Below are 19,986 nucleotides of genomic sequence, written 5' to 3' on the forward strand. Positions count from 1 at the left end.
CACTCAGTATACACACACACCACACTCAGCATACACACACACACCACACTCAGCATACACACACCACACTCAGTATACACACACACACCACACTCAGTATACACACACAACACACTCAGTATACACACACACACACCACACTCAGTATACACACACACACCACACTCTGCATACACACACCACACTCAGCATACACACACACACCACACTCAGCATACACACACACACCACACTCAGCATACACACACACCACACTCAGCATACACACACACAACACTCAGTATACACACACACCACACTCAGCATACACACACACACCACACTCAGCATACACACACACACCACACTCAGCATACACACACACCACACTCAGCATACACACACACACTACACTCAGCATACACACACACACCACACTCAGCATCACACACACACCACACTCAGCATACACACACACCACACTCAGCATACACACACACCACACTCAGTATACACACACACCACACTCAGTATCACACACACACCACACTCAGCATACACACACCACACTCAGCATACACACACACCACACTCAGTATACACACACACCACACTCAGCATACACACACACCACACTCAGCATACACACACATCACACTCAGTATACACACACACACACCACACTCAGCATACACACACACCACACTCAGCATACACACACAACACTCAGCATACACACACACCACACTCAGTATACACACACACCACACTCAGCATACACACACACCACACTCAGAATACACACACACAACACTCAGTATACACACACACCACACTCAGCATACACACACACCACACTCAGTATACACACACACCACACTCAGCATACACACACACCACACTCAGTATACACACACACCACACTCAGTATACACACACACACCACACTCAGCATACACACACACCACACTCAGTATACACACACACCACACTCAGTATACACACACACCACACTCAGCATACACACACACACACCACACTCAGCATACACACACACCACACTCAGTATACACACACCACACTCAGCATACACACACACACACCACACTCAGCATACACACACACCACACTCAGCATACACACACCACACTCAGCATACACACACCACACTCAGCATACACACACACCACACTCAGTATACACACACACCACACTCAGTATACACACACACACCACACTCAGTATACACACACACACACACCACACTCAGCATACACACACACCACACTCAGTATACACACACACACCACACTCAGTATACACACACACACCACACTCAGTATACACACACACACCACACTCAGTATACACACACACACCACACTCAGTATACACACACACACCACACACAGCCATTACTGAATAAACATATTAACGTTTATGTTCATGTGTAGGAAACCAAAGAGGAGATAAATAATTGCTGAACTTTTACAGAATCGCTAAAGTGTGTGTGTGTGTGTGTGTGTGTGTGTGTGTGTGTGTGTGTGATCCTGATGAAGCATTTATAGAAATTTCAGCTTTCTCATTGCAGATTTTTTACCCAGACTGCAGAAATTCAGACAAACTGCTCACTCTGTACGTTCACTTCACACCTGGGGACAAAACACGCTGAGTAAGATATTAAACATGTCCATTGCGTGTTTTATGTAAACCTAAGCATATACACACACACACACACACACACACATTTGCACATGTCTCATGATTTGCACTGCAGCTGCAAATTGTAGGTTTATATATTTTAATGTCGCTCTTTTTTCTAATTCGTTAATGTTTCTATAGTAACAGCTCATTCACAAATAATGTAATATTAGTGTAAGGAGTCTCCAATGTCAATGTGTGTGTGTGTGTGTGTGTGTGTGGTGTACCTGTTAAAGCTGTAGGTTTCAGCACAGAGGAGTTTACACGGCTTTGTGGTTTCTCAGTTTTTGTGGACATGTAACATTAACTGTACCTATAAATGGATCAGAAATATAAATGTAAAAATAAACGAGTGCACGCTGCTGTGGAGCCGCACACTTATAGCACAGAGTTGATTAATGTCCTGCAGCAGCATGACGCCCTGATTATGAGAAACACTCCGCTGTGTGCTGCATTCTCTTCTGTCGCTCATAAAAACTCTTTATACACAAATCAGTCTATCGTGATTTCTTAAATAATACACTCTTTAAAATAATAATCTACTTTAAAATAATCTACTAATGCGCTACTGTCTCAATGTAAACAAACACCTGCACCAATAGATATTAATTAGAAAAGATAAAGTGAATATTTTTACTGGGATTAGTTCATATTTTCACTTTGGCTGAAATAACAGCGCTGAAGTGGTATAAGTGAATTTTAACACGCTGGAGTGGTTTTAAGACAAAACTTCATCTTTATCCTTTGATCTACTTTTTCCATTTCTCATCTGTGATTCACTCTCCGATTACCGAACAGGGAGTGTATTTGTCTGAGCACCAAAGAAGGACAACTTAGTGTAAACAAGGCGTAAGATACTCAACCTTACAGAATGGGATTTCTTTGTATTAATAAGTTAGACAGAGAGTTCTGCTGTACAGAGAGACACACAGACATGGACGTGGGCTTCAACCTCAAATAATAATAATAATAATAATAATAATAACAATAATGTCACTGATTACATTAATGATCAGCAGATTATTATTAGATTTAACATTTTAACTGTTTCTACAAACCCGACAGTGATGCGCACTAACGCTAGCAGTGAATAATTCACTGGATCTGAGATGAGGTTTAAGAAGTCACAATAAGACTCTTGGGAGAGCATTAATGACTGATTTATATCCTCTAGAGGAGGAGGGAGTTCATATCAGTGTGTGAGATACATGGGCGTCACTAAGCCATTTTTTAGGGGGGCTTTAGCTGTCTTTGATAAATTGTTATATCTGCATCAGTGCAGTCGTTTCTCATTAATACAGTTTATTAAATGTCATGAGGGATTAATCAGTTAAATCTTCGCTGTGTTCACCCTCATCACACCAGCTGTGAACATGAAGCCCTTAATACAGACTCTATAAACCTATAGTCTACTTTATACAACAATCATGCTGTTACTGTTTTAATTGGAAAACCTGACTGTCTATATAAAACATTACACAGTGCATACGGCATTAACTACCATAGAGTTCTACACATAAATGATTAAACATAGTGACAGACAGCATTCAGTGCCCTCGGTTTAACTGTATAACAGTGAGATTTACAGAGAGAGGAAAAAACTGTTTTTGTAATAAATATTGTATTGTATTAAATAATGTCCCAAATTGTAAAATACATTTATTAGCCTTAGAGTAGATTTTTTTTTATCACTTTGATTTATAAAAAGTAACTTTTTTTAATGAATAGAAACAAACAAAAAATGATATTAAAAAGATGTTTAATTACATTAAAACAATGTTTGTCTTTATTAATGAATTAGAATAAATAGCCCAGTAGCTATGATATTTTAAGGGGTTGAATAGAGAACCTACTGTCTTATTTATGAAACTAAAACACTAAATTAAACTAGATAACATGATGATCAAAGTTTTAATATTTATATTCAACTGTAGATGGAAGGTTTTTCAAGTCAAGCCCCCCCTTAACCTGAAGAGTAACAGATCAGAACCTTTTAGGTTATCAGTCTATAGGGACTAGAGGAGCACGCCTGGTGACGTCACCTGGAGACTCGTACGGGATTTTGGAGAGCGAGCGAGAGAGAGAGAGCATGCGCGTGCTACTTTCCGCTGCTGCTCGCGAGTTGGCACGAGCGCGGGATCAGCAGCTCGCGCACTAACGCGGAGTCGGGCGGGCGACCCGGGGCGGGAAACATCATCATCATCATCAGCTCTTTATCCCCGGAGTGACTTCTGTAAAGGACTAAGACCGTGCGCGCGCGCGCGCTGACACACACACACACACACACACGGAGATATTCATCAGCAGGATTCTCCGTTAAACAACAAGGTGTGGCGGAAACCGGGAGCGCGAGCCACAGGTAAGTTCAGCAACACACACACACACACACACACCGCGTGCAGTTGTGGAAATGTGTGTGAGATGTGAGAGTGTGTATAAATGACATATTCTATAAATGTAGAAATCAATCCAAAGCACGTGAGACTGGTTACATTAAAGTCCCAGTAAACCAGTTACCAGTAAACAACAACAATATTAATATTAATAACCAGTGTTACACTCGAGGTTAAAGGGTGTGTAGGAACAATGAAAAGATCAAAGCTAGAAATAATCTGATGAGCTTTAATGTAATCAGTGATATTATTATTATTATTATTATTATTATTATTATTATTATTTCAGGTTATAGCTCACGCACATGTCCGTCTGCAACAAAGATAAACACAGTTTTTCACCAACTCTTTTTAACTGTAATTTCACAAAATTTTGTTTTATGTAACAACATTGTACAGAATTGTTTTTCACTGGATTGCTGGCTGAATATTAGGTACAAAATGTATCTATACTGTAGTTCACGGCAAGATCTTGAATTTAATATCATTTTATCTTATTACACCAACGTGAAAGTGATGATATAGAGAAGTTTATGTTTACGCCTTGTTTACACTAAGTTGTCCTTCTTTGGTGCTCAGACAAATACACTCCCTGTTCGGTAATCGGAGAGTGAATCACAGATGAGAAATGGAAAAAGTAGATCAAAGGATAAAGATGAAGTTTTGTCTTAAAACCACTCCAGCGTGTTAAAATTCACTTATACCACTTCAGCGCTGTTATTTCAGCCAAAGTGAAAATATGAACTAATCCCAGTCAAAATATTCAGTTTATCTTTTCTAATTAATATCTATTGGTGCAGGTGTTTGTTTACATTGAGACAGTGGCGCATTAGGAGATTATTTTATACAGACAGAAAACTTTCTGAGACGGGTTTCTGGTCCTCCTGTGTATGAATCGTAAATAGTTAAGCGAAGTCCTGACCAATGTGCAGACAAAACCTTTCTTTTATTTATAAAGATAATTTAATGTAATGATTCCAGGAGCAGAATGTGCACTGGTTATAGCTCTATATCTCAGAACTGGATCCATTTCTAATCACTCTGGTGTCACACTGATGTCGATGAGGTCCATCACATTTACACTTCGGCACACACACTTATCCGGGGCGAGTTATGTTTATCTCCTTACACACCTGAGCAGGTGAGGGTTGAGTGCTGGGTCCAGGGGGCGGCTCAGTGGTGCTGGGGCTTAAACTCATAACCTTTTGATCAGCATTCAAACAACTTACCCTCTGAGCTAGCTCTGCGTACAGCACACACCCGAGCTCCACTCCAGAGGGAAGAGGATACAGACACAACCCCGACACACACACACACACACAAACAATAACCTGAACTCATCGACATTCCTCTCTGTTATAAAGATGAGATGTATGTGTGAGTAAAGAGAAACCTCAGGGTTCTTCATCACATCCCGCACATCATGTAACACACACTTCACATTTATACCCATGATCCCTGTGTTAATAGAAATATACAAATAAACTGAAATTGAATTGAAATTAAAACATAGTTTAACTGAATTGTTACTTTATATAACCACACACACACACACACACACACACACATGTCCATCAAGCTCTGTCAGGAAATTGCTTTCCGTTTAGACAGTAATCCCATCTGAGGAAACACATGTAGGGCATGTTATAGTGTGCACTATAGGGAGCGAGTGTAAATTAGAACACATCCTGTGGGAACTGCTCAATGTCACTCAGTGTGCTGCAGAACCGCACGGAGTCTCTCCGGGAAAAGGTTCTGGTCTGGCCCAGTTACTGAGACGAGGGAACACACACTGGCCCTGATTCTAGAGCGAGAAAGACACAGACAGAGGGACTAAGAGTGTGTGTGTGTGTGTGTGTGTGTGTGTGTGTGTGTGTGTGTGTGTGAGAGAGAGAGGGAGAGAGATTAGTGCTGAAGGTAAAACACTGCTGCTGATATTAAACATGTTCATGTTGATGAGTGAGTGGAAGAGTATATCACCACACACACACACACACACACACACACACACACATAGATTAAAAAAAAAAAAAAAGCAATGAAATGTGACTGTGTGTTTTAATAAAAGGAAACTTTAACAGTAGTCACTGGAACGTCCGCTGCCCGGCCAAACACACAAGTCACACCTTCTAATATTTCATTGGACCGCTGGAGACAGTGTGACGATCTGGGGCTGTTTGCTTTGATTCCAACCGTGGAATTGTTTTGATGATGTCACAACATTTATTTCCGTCCAGTGTCGCATGCATTTCTCTCAGAGATCTTGTACTGATGACCTCTGTGTAAAGCACAGCCACCGTTTATGACGTCTTTCCAAACTCAGGTCCAGAAGCGTTACTGATTTCCTTCCGCGTGGTTCTGTAGCGTCAGGGTTCTTCATGGAACGAGCTGGAGATGTTTCACTCGGTGTTCCGGCACAGAACGGGTCAGAGAGCAGAAGGTTCAAAACACAGAAGAAGTGAAAGCATGAGACACGAATGAGACACAATATGGTTCTGGTCATTAGGAGTAAGGCTCCACACTGCAGCTCCACGGGGGATCACTTCCTGATCTCATCAACACACACCTGCACGTCACGCTAGCACTCAGTACTGAACTGTGATACACACACACACACACACACACACACACACGCATGGAATGGTGATTATAGCTGAGCAGGACACCGGACACCATGCGCTCTCTCACTGACTGTCCAATCTGCTCACTTTATAAAGCAGCGAAACACACACACACTCACACACACACTCACACACACACACACACACACACCGGTGTCAGGTTACTGAAGAGAAATCCACACTCACCCTCACTAATGTAGACTGATTCGATAATCAAACTCTTAACGTGGCTAAAGCAAAGTAATGCAGGTGTGTGTGTGTGTGTGTGTGTAAGAGAGTGTGTAACTGTTTTATTCTTAGCAAAAATCATTTACATACAGATTTAATTTTCACTCTTCCTCTCATTCTCTCTTCAACCTCTCTCTTTCTGTCTGTCTGTCTATCTTTCTTTGTCTGTCTGCCTGTCTCTGTTTCTCTCTCTCTCTGTCTCTCTCTCCGTCTTTCTGTCTCTCTGTCTCTCTGTCTTTCTCTGTCTTTCTGTCTCTCTCTTTCTCTGTCTTTCTGTCTCTCTCTCTTTCTCTGTCTTTCTGTCTCTCTCTCTCTTTCTGTCTCTTTCTCTCTTTCTCTGTCTTTCTGTTTCTCTCTCTCTGTCTTTCTGTCTCTCTCTCTCCGTCTTTCTGTCTCTCTGTCTTTCTGTCTCTCTCTCTCTTTCTCTGTCTCTCTGTCTCTCTGTCTTTCTGTCTCTCTTTCTGCCTGTCTGTCTCTGTTTTTCTCTCTCTCTCTCTCTCTCTTTCTCCGTCTTTCTGTCTCTCTGTCTTTCTCTCTCTCTCTCTCCGTCTTTCTGTCTCTCTGTCTTTCTGTCTCTCTCTCTCTTTCTCTGTCTTTCTGTCTCTCTCTCTCTTTCTCTGTCTTTCTGTCTCTCTGTCTTTCTGTCTCTCTGTCTGTCTCTCTCTTTCTCTGTCTTTCTGTCTCTCTCCCTCTGTCTTTCTCTCTCTCTCTCTCTCTGTCTTTCTCTCTCCGTCTTTCTGTCTCTCTGTCTTTCTGTCTCTCTATCTGTCTTTCTGTCTCTCTCTCTTTCTCTGTCTTTCTGTCTCTCTCTGTCTGTCTCTCTCTCTGTGTCTCTCTCTGTCTTTCTGTCTCTCTCTCTCTTTCTCTGTCTTTCTGTCTCTCTCTCTCTTTCTCTGTCTTTCTGTCTCTCTGTCTTTCTGTCTCTCTATCTGTCTCTCTCTTTCTCTGTCTTTCTGTCTCTCTCCCTCTGTCTTTCTGTCTCTCTCTCTCCGTCTTTCTGTCTCTCTGTCTTTCTGTCTCTCTATCTGTCTTTCTGTCTCTCTCTCTTTCTCTGTCTTTCTGTCTCTCTCTGTCTGTCTCTCTCTCTGTGTCTCTCTCTGTCTTTCTGTCTCTCTCTCTGTGTCTATCTCTGTCTTTCTGTCTCTCTCTCTATGTCTTTCTGTCTCTCTCTGTCTTTCTGTCTCTCTCTGTCTTTCTGTCTCCCTGTCTTTCTGTCTCTCTCTCTTTCTCTCTCTCTTCCTCTCTGTAGTTTGGAGTGATAGATATGAAGCGTGAACGTTTTAAACCTCCGGAGCCGGATGATCCGTTTTGCTGCTGCGACTGTGAAGAATTGGACGATGTGTGTGAAAGGTCAGAGGTCAAAGGTTACTGTAACAGATAGTTGCTCTTTCCTACTTCCTGTTAATCCTGAGGTTGTACTGTCTCGCTCTGTCTCTCAGACTCCTGTGTGTGGATTGGGAGAAGCCGTCCCCTCTCTCCCGCTTTCTTCCCGGTCACATGGACCTCTCCGTTCTCCCTCCCATGGTTCTACTTCCTGTTCTGCTGCGTGTAGCAGCGCTGCACTGCATGCTGGGAGTGGTGGTCCTGACCGCGCTTCCTGTCCTGGTACTCTGGTATTACTACGTCACTCACCGCAAAAAGAGACGCACGCTGTTCTTCCTCACGCTCGCCCTTTTCTCCCTCGCCTACATGTACTTCCTGTTTATCACCGAGATCCTGCCCCGGGGCACTGTGGGTACTCGACAGGTGGTTACCGTGACGACTGGCATGATAATGACATTGGTCTCTCTTGCGCGCACAAAACGCGGGCCCGGCTTCGTGCGAGCTGATCCTACCTGTCCGGTTTCATGCAGAGGCGCCACCCACTGTAATGGAGTCAGCCAATCAGAGAGTCCAGGGGGTAAGAAGTGGTGTCCTGTATGCCGATTGGTGCGACCTGAGAGGGCGGGGCACTGCAGGATCTGCGGGGAGTGTGTGTTACGCATGGACCATCACTGTGTCTGGTGGGTCTCTATCTCATTTACTTACACGCACACACATGCACACACACACACACAGTGATTCCCAGCAGACGTCTGAGTGAGGCAGGTTGGTGAGACATGTGTGTGTTCCACAGGAGTTCAGACTTCATCATGGTGTCCACACCAGGACAATCTGTCACTCACTCACATACACACACACACACACACACACACACACACACACTTACAAGAATGTGGTGTAATCATCCAAACCATCGTTATGCACACTGAGTGTGTGTGTTTTAGGATTAACTGCTGTATAGGACAGGCCAATCATAAGCACTTCCTGTTGACGCTCCTCCTCTTCCTGATGACATCACTATACGGGATCAGCATGGTGCTGAGAAGTGTGTGTCCACGGCAGAGCATATTCATCGCTCCACTCTACTGCCCAGGAGTGTACACTCAGTACAGGTACACACACACAAACACACACACACACACACGCAGAGAAAAGATTTAATGGGCGGAGCTACATATGGGCTTATATAATATAAATTGTGAATTTTATCTCTCTTTTCTCTGTGCGTGCGTGTGTGTGTGTGTGTGTGTGCAGCACTGCGCTGTGTTTCACCTGTGTGTGGTACAGCTGTATAGTGACAGGTGCGCTTTGCTACCTCCTCGTCCTGCAGCTGGTTAACGTGAGCTGTAACGTGACGGAGCGCGAAGTCCACATCGCCTTACGCAACCGGATCGCGCGCTCTCGCTACTTTGGCATCGTCGTGGAAACGGGTACATACACACGTGGCTTTGTGCACAACTGGATCGAGTTCCTGACTATGAACACACACCATGGGGCCTTACACACTCACACACACAACGTATGACCCACAAACAAACGTGTGCCGTTTATACTTCCTATACACACTTTTATACAGGGAAACTGCAGCCGTGCATTCTGGGTAAAGTGCATGCACTGATGTCACTCGAGTGTTTAAATAAGGCTCAGGATATTTACAAACATGGACAAGCACACACAGACACACGTACAGTACAGTCTTGTTATGCACTCAGGTGAATTTATACTTTCGAACATCAACAACTCAAACTTTTTCCTAAACTGAGGCCAAAGACAGAAACAGCAGGAGGTTCAATAGTTTATGTATTACAAGCCATATTTAAATTCTAATATTAAGCAATATAAACACAATATCACATCCTACAGCATTTTACTGTAGCAGTTACACAGTATATATACAGTGGAACCTCAGATTGTGAGTAACACGGTTTGTGAGTGTTCCGCAAGACGAGCAAAGATTTTTAATACTTTTTGACTTGGAAAACGAACAAGTCTTGGTTTACAAGTACCGAGTATCATGTATCACGCATGCGCTTCTTGTTTTGATGGCGAGCGTGATCATAACTGAGCCAACGTTTGTTTTGCGTCTGTATGCGAGTGTGTACAGTGTGCGTGTAAAGCAAAAGCAAGTCTCATTAGAGAGGGTAAAGATCCATTTTGAAAAGTTCCACTGTCTGTATCAGCTGCTCTTTGTTTCTGTGTGCACGCACGTCATTGGACACCGTGCCACACACACACACACACACACACACACACACACAGACCCCTCCTACTTTTGCCTTCACAGACACACACACACACTCTCTGCTCTACACAGAAACACTGCTCTGTCACAATGCTTTTCAAAGGTAAAGTGCAGGTTAATTTAATTTATTTTTACTTTACAGAAGTGATTTCGTTAGTGTGTTGCTCAATCGAGTGGTATTAGAGAGATTTCTTGTTAATTTTTTTTATAAAACAGTGTTTCCGTTGTGTGTGTGTGTGTGAAAACAGTGGAGAAAGGGTAACTGTTGAAGACGAGAAGGGGGAGAGGGGAGGGGCTCCTTACTTCAGCTTCACACACACACACACATACACACACACATATACACACAAACACACACAAAGAGCGCCTGTGCACACAAATGGAAACACTTATCTGTGTACCTTTTTTTTGGGCTGTGGAACAAATAATTTGAGTTTCCATTATTTCTTATGGCAAAATTCGATTTGGTTTACGAGCGTTTTTGAAATACGAGCCGTAACGACTTATGCTCAAAATTCAAGGTTTCACTGTATATATATATATATATATATATATATATATTTATATATTTATTCATTTTTATTTCTTTTTTTAAATTTACACACAACACTAAAAGTTCAACTCTGTTCCTTTTTTTAAACGGTTTATTTCATTGTGATTTACTGTAGATAAACACACGTCCTTCTTTTATTTCATCTTCCTTGTGTGTTACTTGCATTTTATTATATTAACATTATTTTTTTCTTTTATATGCTGAAATATATCTAAACTCTGAAAAGCACTTATATAAAAAATATTTAATAATAAATTAATAAATTCTCCTTTTTCTTGAAATGTTGCAGGAGATGAAACGCAGTGAAACTGTTTAATTGTGTAATTTATACACTACGCTATTAAAAGCTGACTTAATGTAACAGAAAGTGTTTATTTGATTTCTTTAAAATGTGTCATTCTGGATCTCTGGATCTACACCAACACGCAGGAAGTGACCGGAGCTCCGAAGATTTACGATCACATGGGTACAGCACAGGTGACAGAAGTACACAAACTCGATACTCAAGTAGAAATACTAAGCACATGCTCTAAAATGTACTTTGAATACAAAAGTACACTTCTCCCCAAAGAAACAGATTTTTTCTAGATTCCTTCCTGAGGTTACGAGGGTTATCTCTACGGTACAAGTCTACCCTTCGGTAGGGCATTTTCACATCAGGGACCGGGATTTTTCCAAGAACACTTGACCTCAAAGTTGGGTTCCTTTTGATCAGTGAGAGCACGAGCGTTCCTGGCTCTGGAACCACTTAAAGAGGTGTTCTTGAGAATGATACAGCATTCTCAGACACAAATCAAGTCAGATATGGAAGCCAATCGTACCTGAGAACCGAAGTAGATTGCCTCAAAATCTCCATGTGCATGTTCGTGCACGCTCTAATCTTATCCTCGGACCTACATAGCTATAGCTGATACAGTAGGAAGACACATAAGAGTAAGGCTCTTGACTTTTAAAAAAAATCAATAATATAAATAATATTAGGAATGGTACGAACGTTGCTGGATTCCTGATTGCTACGTTCTGATTTGTTTATTTTCTACTGGGCGCGCACGTGCAAAACATTGCAAAACCTCTGTAGGTTATGTACAGGAAACAGAAATGAGTAATTACCTTTGAGTCTTTTGGTCCAAGTCGTTTTTTCTTTGTTCAATAGATGCTATGCATTGCAATAGATTCAAATAAACGAATGATTCAGAAAAGAGCTGCTCAATTCTGTTTCCTGTGTACTGCACTGCATCGCGTCTATGAGAGTCACGTGAAAAAAGAACAAACGACTCGGACCGGATGATATGAAGGTGAGCTGATCATTATGTTTATTATAATATGTCCTTAGCTGCAGTGTAATATTTTCATTACTGGAATTATAGACTAAATGTGTGTATGTAGACGTGTTGGAGGTCTTTTTATTGAAAATGTAACATTTTATTTTATTTCTGATCAAAAAAACAAAATTAACTTAAATGATTTAAACTCATTAAATGATTCTGTCTTCCTATGACTATTGCCTGTGCAGTCCACCTCTCAGGAACTACTTACCAATCAGAAGGCAGCACTCTTAACTAACAGGCTGGGTTGTTTGAGGTATTCGAGGAAACTAAGAGGAAAGCAATTTTTTTTGCAGTGTAAACAAACTGATTCAGATTATATATTATTACAAGAGACTCGTTCCGTTGTAAGTGATTTGAGGTTTTGTAGATCACAGTGAGGAAATACTATTTATTTTAGTCAAGGGTTTAATCATTCTGCTGGTTGTTGTATCCTTCTGCATGAATTCAATAGCATAACTCCAGGGCATCTAACTTCAGATATTGGTAGGTGGTTAAATCTGGTGGTTGAATTATATAGTTCTGTTTTCATTATCAAATCAAATTTAAGTCAAATTAAAATTTGATTTGTCACATTCACAGTCATACACAGTACGATATGCAGCGAAATGCTTACACGACCGCCAGTGACCTTAAAAAGAAAAAAACTTAATTATATAAAAAAAATGAATAAAAAGAGATACAGTAGAAAATAAAATTTAGCTAGGTAAAAATAAAGTAAAAATATTTCTGTACAAATTAAAATATTCTGTGCAATAGAAAATATAGAAAATATGGACATTTTTGTATAAATAAAGAAAAATGACTGCGGGGGGGGGGGTGCACATATGTATGAAGCTAAATTATTATTAAAGTGACTTGTGTGCTTGATCCAAGAATAAAACATAAATATGAAGTGTGCATAAATGTGTCCATAAGTGTCCATGTGTATGGCTTTAATTCTAACCCTTTAAATAAAGACTAAAATATGGTTGTTACTAGTAAGATCAAAACATTACAATCAAAATACCAGAGTTCTTATATTGTATTATTTGGTGACTTCACTTTGGTGAGATCGTTTACCACTAAAACAGTCCCCAGGTACACAGTCTCACAACATTATTTTGTCAGTTTGCTCTGATCCTTCATTGACTGACACGTGGTGTTTCTTTAAACCAGACATTAAAGACTATACTTGGCAAAATAAAGGACAATCTCAGAGATCTAGAATCAATTTATTTTTAATTTCTTAAATTTTCCTGCTTTCATTAGGTCTCGTGCCAAATGGCTTGAGAATGGTGAGAAGAACACTAGCAATTTTTTGGCTCTAGAAAAGAGTAATTATAATAAAAATCTGTTGTCTTCTCTTCTGATTAATGGCAGACCTTGCACAGACCCAGTAGAAATCTCAAGTGTTAATAAGGTTTTTTCCATCTTAGAAATATCGCCAAATTTAGGAGCATCTTATCCGTATCTGATGCAGAAAAGCTAGTTCATGCATTCATGACCTCCAGACTGGACTATTGTAATGCATTACTAGGTGGTTGTCCTGCATCCTCAATAAACAAGCTACAGTTAGTCCAAAATGCAGCCGCCAGGGTTCTCACTAGATCCAGAAAATATGATCATATAACACCTATATTATCATCCCTGCACTGGCTACCTGTTCAATTTAGAATTAATTATGAAATAGTACTACTTACATACAAGGCTGAGGGTGTGGTTTAGCTCCCACATACCTAACCAGTCTTCTGATACGCTATAATCCACCACGCTCCTTTAAGATCACAAAACTCTGGACTTCTGGTAGTTAGAATTTCAAAATCTACAAAAGGGGGCGGGGCTTTTTCATATTTAGCTCCAAAGCTTTGGAATAGCCTTTCAGACAGTGTTCGGGGCTCAGACAGAGTTTCCCAGTTTAAAAGTAGACTCAAGACGCATCTCTTTAATCTGGCATACACGTAACTCATCCCATAACCTCATACTCCAGTACACCTATCCTGAATGGCAACTACGCTAATTCTCTCCATCTGTTCTGTACTTTTCTACCCTAATTTCATCCTGAGGCATCTGGAGATTGTGCCAGTTACAGTAGACAAAGGCCAACCCTGTGAGGATCCTGAGGCATCCAGAGAAGGACCAGCTCCAGCTGGATTCTGCTTTATGATGGTTGGAGCTACACATCCTGCTCCTGTGCTCCCAGTGATCCAGACCCCATCTGCCCTCTGCACCTACTGACTCCCTGTGCTGAACTGGACTTTATGTTAATTTAAAGAACTTCTGTTATATTGAACTTTCACCTGCACAACACACATGATGTTATTTCTATCTGTTATCACCCAGATGAGGATGGGTTCCCTGTTGAGTCTGGTTCCTCTCAAGGTTTCTTCCTATTACCATCTCAGGGAGTTTTTCCTTGCCACTGTCGCCGTCACCCTTGGCTTGCTCATCAGAGACATTTCATTTATCATTCAGTCATTCATCTCATTATTATCTTGACACATTTTTCTCACACATACACACTTCCAAATATTTTCTTTTCTAAAAATTTTCTTTCATTTTTGTGAAGCTGCTTTGAGACAATGATCATTGTTAAAAGCGCTATATAAATAAAATTGAATTGAATTGAATTGAATCTATAGAAGTCTCATTTCAATCATTTATGTTTACTAAAATTAATAATTTGAGCCAGGGTCGGTTCTGGACAGTCCAAAGAGGACTTGAAGTATTAAACTTGTATGATGTCAACCATGTGTTTAAGATAAATTGGTTGAAATAATGTCTAATAAACCCCACGTCTTTATGGTTTTTTATACCATCTCACATTTCAACAGAATTCGTGGGTTAATATCTTTGCAGTCTTTTTATTTTTATATTAAGCTTTATTATGGAACAACTCTAATATTACTGTCAAGAAAAAGTCATTTTTTCTTTCAAAATAGCATCTAAGAGGTTTTGATTACATATCATTGCTTCTAGATGATTCAGACTCTGGACTTACAAATGACCAATTCATGATTTTCCTATTCCATTAAGAGAATATAAATCAGTGATTAATGCTGTTCCACAGGGTTATTACAACTTTATAAATCTCATCTCAGTCTGGGTGATATTGTAACTACGTATGATGAACCAATCATTGGGTGCATTTTCAAAATGTAACAATAAACACATATGTCAAAGTATTTATTTTATATTTTAAAGAATGTTCCAACAAGTACATTTTATTGGGCCTCAATAATTGATAACATAAAGTGGAAAAAATCATGGGTCATTTCATACAAATACAAGTCAAGTGACAAGGAACATGAAATGACAATAAAAGCCTACTTGACTTGACCTGACATACAGTCAGTATACACAGGGGAATGTAAGAGATGATCAGAGTTACTAGTGGAATGCTGGATAAAAAGATATATAAGAAGCATATAAATGAAGGATATAAATCACGAGTTCCAAAAAATAAAATAAGAGAAATGAGGTTAATTGCAGTGCAGCCATTGATGTACAATTTTATATCTGCCAGTGCAGATGGTATTAAATGTTCAAATACTTATGACTTCATACTAAATATTAAACGTAAAACCAAAATGTCGTAGAGCAATTGTGTTGCATAAAATCACAAATTATGTCATGTTTTTAAAAAAAAATCAAACTGACATTAAAACATTGTATTATCCGCACTGTAAGCTTTCCTCTATTACAAAGTTTTTACGGTTACCTTTATTTATAAGCAATATAAATTCTAAAAACTGTAAAATATTTTTGCGGGCCCCTCTCTGCCGCCAATATGATTGACTATTTTCAATGCCAGATTATGCGCACAGTATCATTGTAACAGTTGGTTGTGCCCCACATTCAAAATATTTCAACAGTGCTCCTAGGCAAGTTTCATAAGAGTATGTGTCACACCTGAAGCGGGCCAAACATCCCTTCTTAGTACTCACTGATCATCGAAATTTAGAGTACAAGCCAAAAGATTAAATACTCTCCAAGCCCGGTGGGCGCTGTTCTTTACGCTTTTCCTAGTTCATATTACGTATCGACCAGGCTTGAAGAATAAAAAGGCAGATGCTTTGTCGCGTTATTATCCAGTGCCAATTCCAACAGCTAAAACGGAGCCCATCCTGCCCGCGTCGCTCATAGTAGCTCCGGTGATGTGGGACTTCAAGACGGAGATCGCCTAGTGGGCACGGTCCAATCCCGTGCCCAACGGGTGCCCACCGGATCGCACCTATGTACCCGAAGCTCTTCGTAACCGAGTGACTATAAAGGCTCACACTAATCCTTCCTGCGGTCACCCAGGCATGGCACGCACTTTTAAAATTCTCACGCAAAAGTTCTGGTGGCCTAAAATGAGGGAAACCGTGAGAACTGTTGTTTTATCTTGTACAATTGGAGGATATTGTTTCCAATCATGGTCCCCAGTTTATCGCCAAGGTCTGGAAAGCTTTCTTACAGGAATTGGCAAGCACTGTTAGCCTAACGTCAGGCTTTTACCCCGAGTTGAACGGGCAGGCAGAGGTTCTGTCTGGATACCTCCGTGCATACTGTAGCAGCAGACAACACGAATGGGCAGACTGCTTAATCTGGTCTCTCAAGTTAATCCCGTTTCCTTTAAATTAAACCTCCCAAATGATATGCGCATTAATTAATTAAATTAATTAAATGTGTTTCATGTATCTCTTCTCAGGCCAGTGATTCGAAGACCGCTAGATGCGGGCACAACACAACCCTCGCTCCCTGGGGCTGTGGAGATAGTGGGCGCCCCTGCGTTCAAGGTGACCAAACTATCGATTCACGGAGGTGAGTCCATCCAATATCTCCAGAATTGGGAGGGGTACGGCCCGGAGGAAAGGAGTTGGGTGCCAGCTAAATACAGCTTGAGCCCCGAGCTCATAGCGGCTTTCCACCGAGAGAGGCCAGATCGCCCGGCACCATGACCTCCGGGCCACCCCACTCGCCGGCCAGTCCATCCGGTCGGCGGGCCCCCACTCCCTCCGACTAGGCAACAGGGGCATCCTCGCCTCCCTCGGGAGGCCGGTCCTGAGGGTGGGCGGGGGCTGTGGGGGGGTTACTGTCACACCTGTGCCACCACAGTCCTGGGGAATAAGATCTGGTTCTCCGGATTACTGAGCCACCGCTTTGTCTCCCCCTAGTGTGTCTACGTTGTTATGTCTCACAGCAATAATAGATTAGTTTCACCTGTGTCTCTCCCCTGTGTGTCACTATTTAAACCAGCCGAACCCGTAGGTCCCTGTCCGTTTACTGTTGTTGTTACGTTTGTTTATGGGCCACATTAACCTCCATGTGTGTTCTTTGTCTCATTCTCAGGAATAAGCGGTGTCTGCAGGGACTGGGCAGGGACAGTTACAGACAGCAGGTTAAAGTCAAGGTCACTGCTGAAAAGTAATACACTTGTGATTGAGATGACTTATGTTGTGTTGATTATAAAATAATCTGCGTTAACCGTTAAAGGCCTGCCTGCAGACCCAGCCTGGGGAGTCAGCGTTCGGTGTTTATTTTCTATTTTGTTTGTTGTGTTTGATGATTCTCCAAGAAAAATAAAAGAAACGAGTAAAGCTCAAATAACCTGCATCTGCGTCCGTTTCATAAACAGCGAGACCATGAGAGTATGGAACAGAATGCTATTTTAAAAATAAAAATTATTAAACACACAGCAAGCCGACACTACACATAAAGCAACAACTCTTAATCTGTAACTAGCTAATTGAGGCATAATGATATTAAAATATAATAGCAAAGACCCCAAAGGTAGGCTAATGTAATTAATGTTAAGCTGTTATAAGTATCAAGTTTATAAAACAGAAGCTTATTTTTATTACCAAATTACTGTATATATCCAGAAATGTAATTCTTATGGAGAAGACAAAAACTTTAATCTAAAACTATCTTATAAATGTAGTCAAGTCAAGTCAAGTCGCTTTTATTGCTTGAGGGAGCTTGCGGCGAGGCAGCCATACTCGGCGCCATCTTGGATCCCCCTTTTCCCGAATTTTCTCCCCTAATTTAGTTGTGTCCAATTCCTCCCAGTCACTGGAGGCTCCCAAATTAAGTTTCTACTGCCAATCAGTCGGGAGGGCCGCAGACCGACCCATGTGTTCCCTCCGATCCACGTGACGTCACTGACCATTTTTTCGAGCTGCTTGCTCACACACTGTTGGGGGCGGCGTAACACAGTCGGAGGAACAGCGCTATCCACTCCCTCCGCGTGCGCCAGCTCACAGACGCCCCTGATTGGCTGTAGAGCCGTGATTAATGTGGGAGCACTGGGTACCTCTCATCCCTCCCCCCTGAGAGAGCTCGGCCAATCAGCTCTCTGGCTGTGAGAGGTAACAGCATCACCCGGGGATCGAACCAGCGATCTCCGGATGATAGGGCGAGCGCCCAATCTAAACTATCTTAATAATTTGTTTTATTATAATAAATCAACATGTCAAATCTATTTAAGGATTTATTCAAACATGAACTTTAGGCGATAGGCTACTGAGGCTGTTAATCAACTGGCCAGCTAACGTTAGCCTGCAACATAGCTTAGTTTAAATTTCCTTTTTAAGAAACTATTATTTTTCTGTTTTTTTCCTCTGGCACTGGATATCTCCTTTTTTGTAACATTTATGATGGTTTTGCTGCAAAGCTGTTCCTCTTCAATCAGCTCCAGTAATCACAGACACAGTCTGAATGTGATCACATCCTGCAGCTCGTTAACATACTATTGCAGTTTTTTTTAAATATTGCATTTGATGTTGTTGTTTTCATTTAATATTGTGTTTAATAAATTACCATTGTCCATTGACATAATATGACCCAAAAAAAAAAAAACACTGTCACTCTTGGGGGCCCGCTTAGTTCTTATGCCTTGGGCCCGATGTGCTGTACATTACCGAGCGCAGGGGAAAAACTCATCGCTCTCGTGTGTAAATAAAGAGCGCCGGCTTTGCTTTGAATATAGCGATTACGACGGAGGAGATTTTAGCGCGTTTTTGTGCAACTGACAACCCAGCTTGTTAGTTAAGAGTGCTGCATTCTGATCAGGTTAGTAGCTCCTAAGAAGTAGCTTGCACAGGGAGCAGGGCGCACACTTTAAAGTGCACTGCGGCATTCGGCAATCCAGTGCTCTTTTTTTTTCTTCCTGAATTTTATTACCTGAATTTTCTCGACCTTTAATTTGTGAGGTTGAAAAATAATAAATAAAAAATTTATTTAAAATTTTTTTTTAACACTTACAAATATTTTTTAACAGCAATTTAGTAACTTGAATATTTTTGCATTGAATATTAAATGCCTGAATAAAATTTTCATATCGTTATTATTTTATTTTCGTTGGTGGATTTCATGTTTTTTGTTAAGTAGTTTGTAATTAAGTACAGTGGAACCTCAGATTGTGAGTAACGCGGTTTGCAAGCGTTCCGCAAGACGAGCAAAGATTTTTAATAAATTTTAACTTGAAAAACTATCAAATCTTGGTTAACAAATACCGAGTATCATGTATCATGCATGTGCTTCCTGTTTTGACGCCGAGCGTCACATGATCACAACTGAGCCAGTGTTATTTTCTCTCTTGCGCTGCGGAATTGTGAGTAATCAAATTTTCAAATGTAAAGTGCAGGTTCATTTGTTT

The 19,986-nt window shown here is 41.0% G+C and overlaps 1 protein-coding gene across 2 annotated transcripts; it reads left to right on the forward strand.

Annotated features, from left to right (window-relative positions):
- The first annotated feature begins 3,940 nt into the window (after nucleotides 1-3,940).
- On the forward strand, nucleotides 3,941-10,722 carry LOC128512452 (palmitoyltransferase ZDHHC23-A-like). Of its 2 annotated transcripts, none has more exons than XM_053485734.1 (5): nucleotides 3,941-4,039; nucleotides 8,172-8,279; nucleotides 8,362-8,925; nucleotides 9,190-9,357; nucleotides 9,500-10,722. In XM_053485734.1, the coding sequence occupies exons 2-5, from the start codon at nucleotides 8,221-8,223 to the stop codon at nucleotides 9,768-9,770; spliced, it is 1,062 nt and encodes a 353-aa protein (XP_053341709.1). In that variant the 5' UTR covers nucleotides 3,941-4,039; nucleotides 8,172-8,220; the 3' UTR covers nucleotides 9,771-10,722. The 2 variants fall into 2 exon arrangements, with proteins under 2 accessions (XP_053341709.1, XP_053341708.1); XM_053485733.1 differs by having other exon boundaries at nucleotides 8,172-8,272.
- Nucleotides 10,723-19,986: the final 9,264 nt, after the last annotated feature.

This window comes from Clarias gariepinus, chromosome 24, assembly GCF_024256425.1.
Source record: "Clarias gariepinus isolate MV-2021 ecotype Netherlands chromosome 24, CGAR_prim_01v2, whole genome shotgun sequence".
NCBI lineage: Eukaryota > Metazoa > Chordata > Actinopteri > Siluriformes > Clariidae > Clarias > Clarias gariepinus.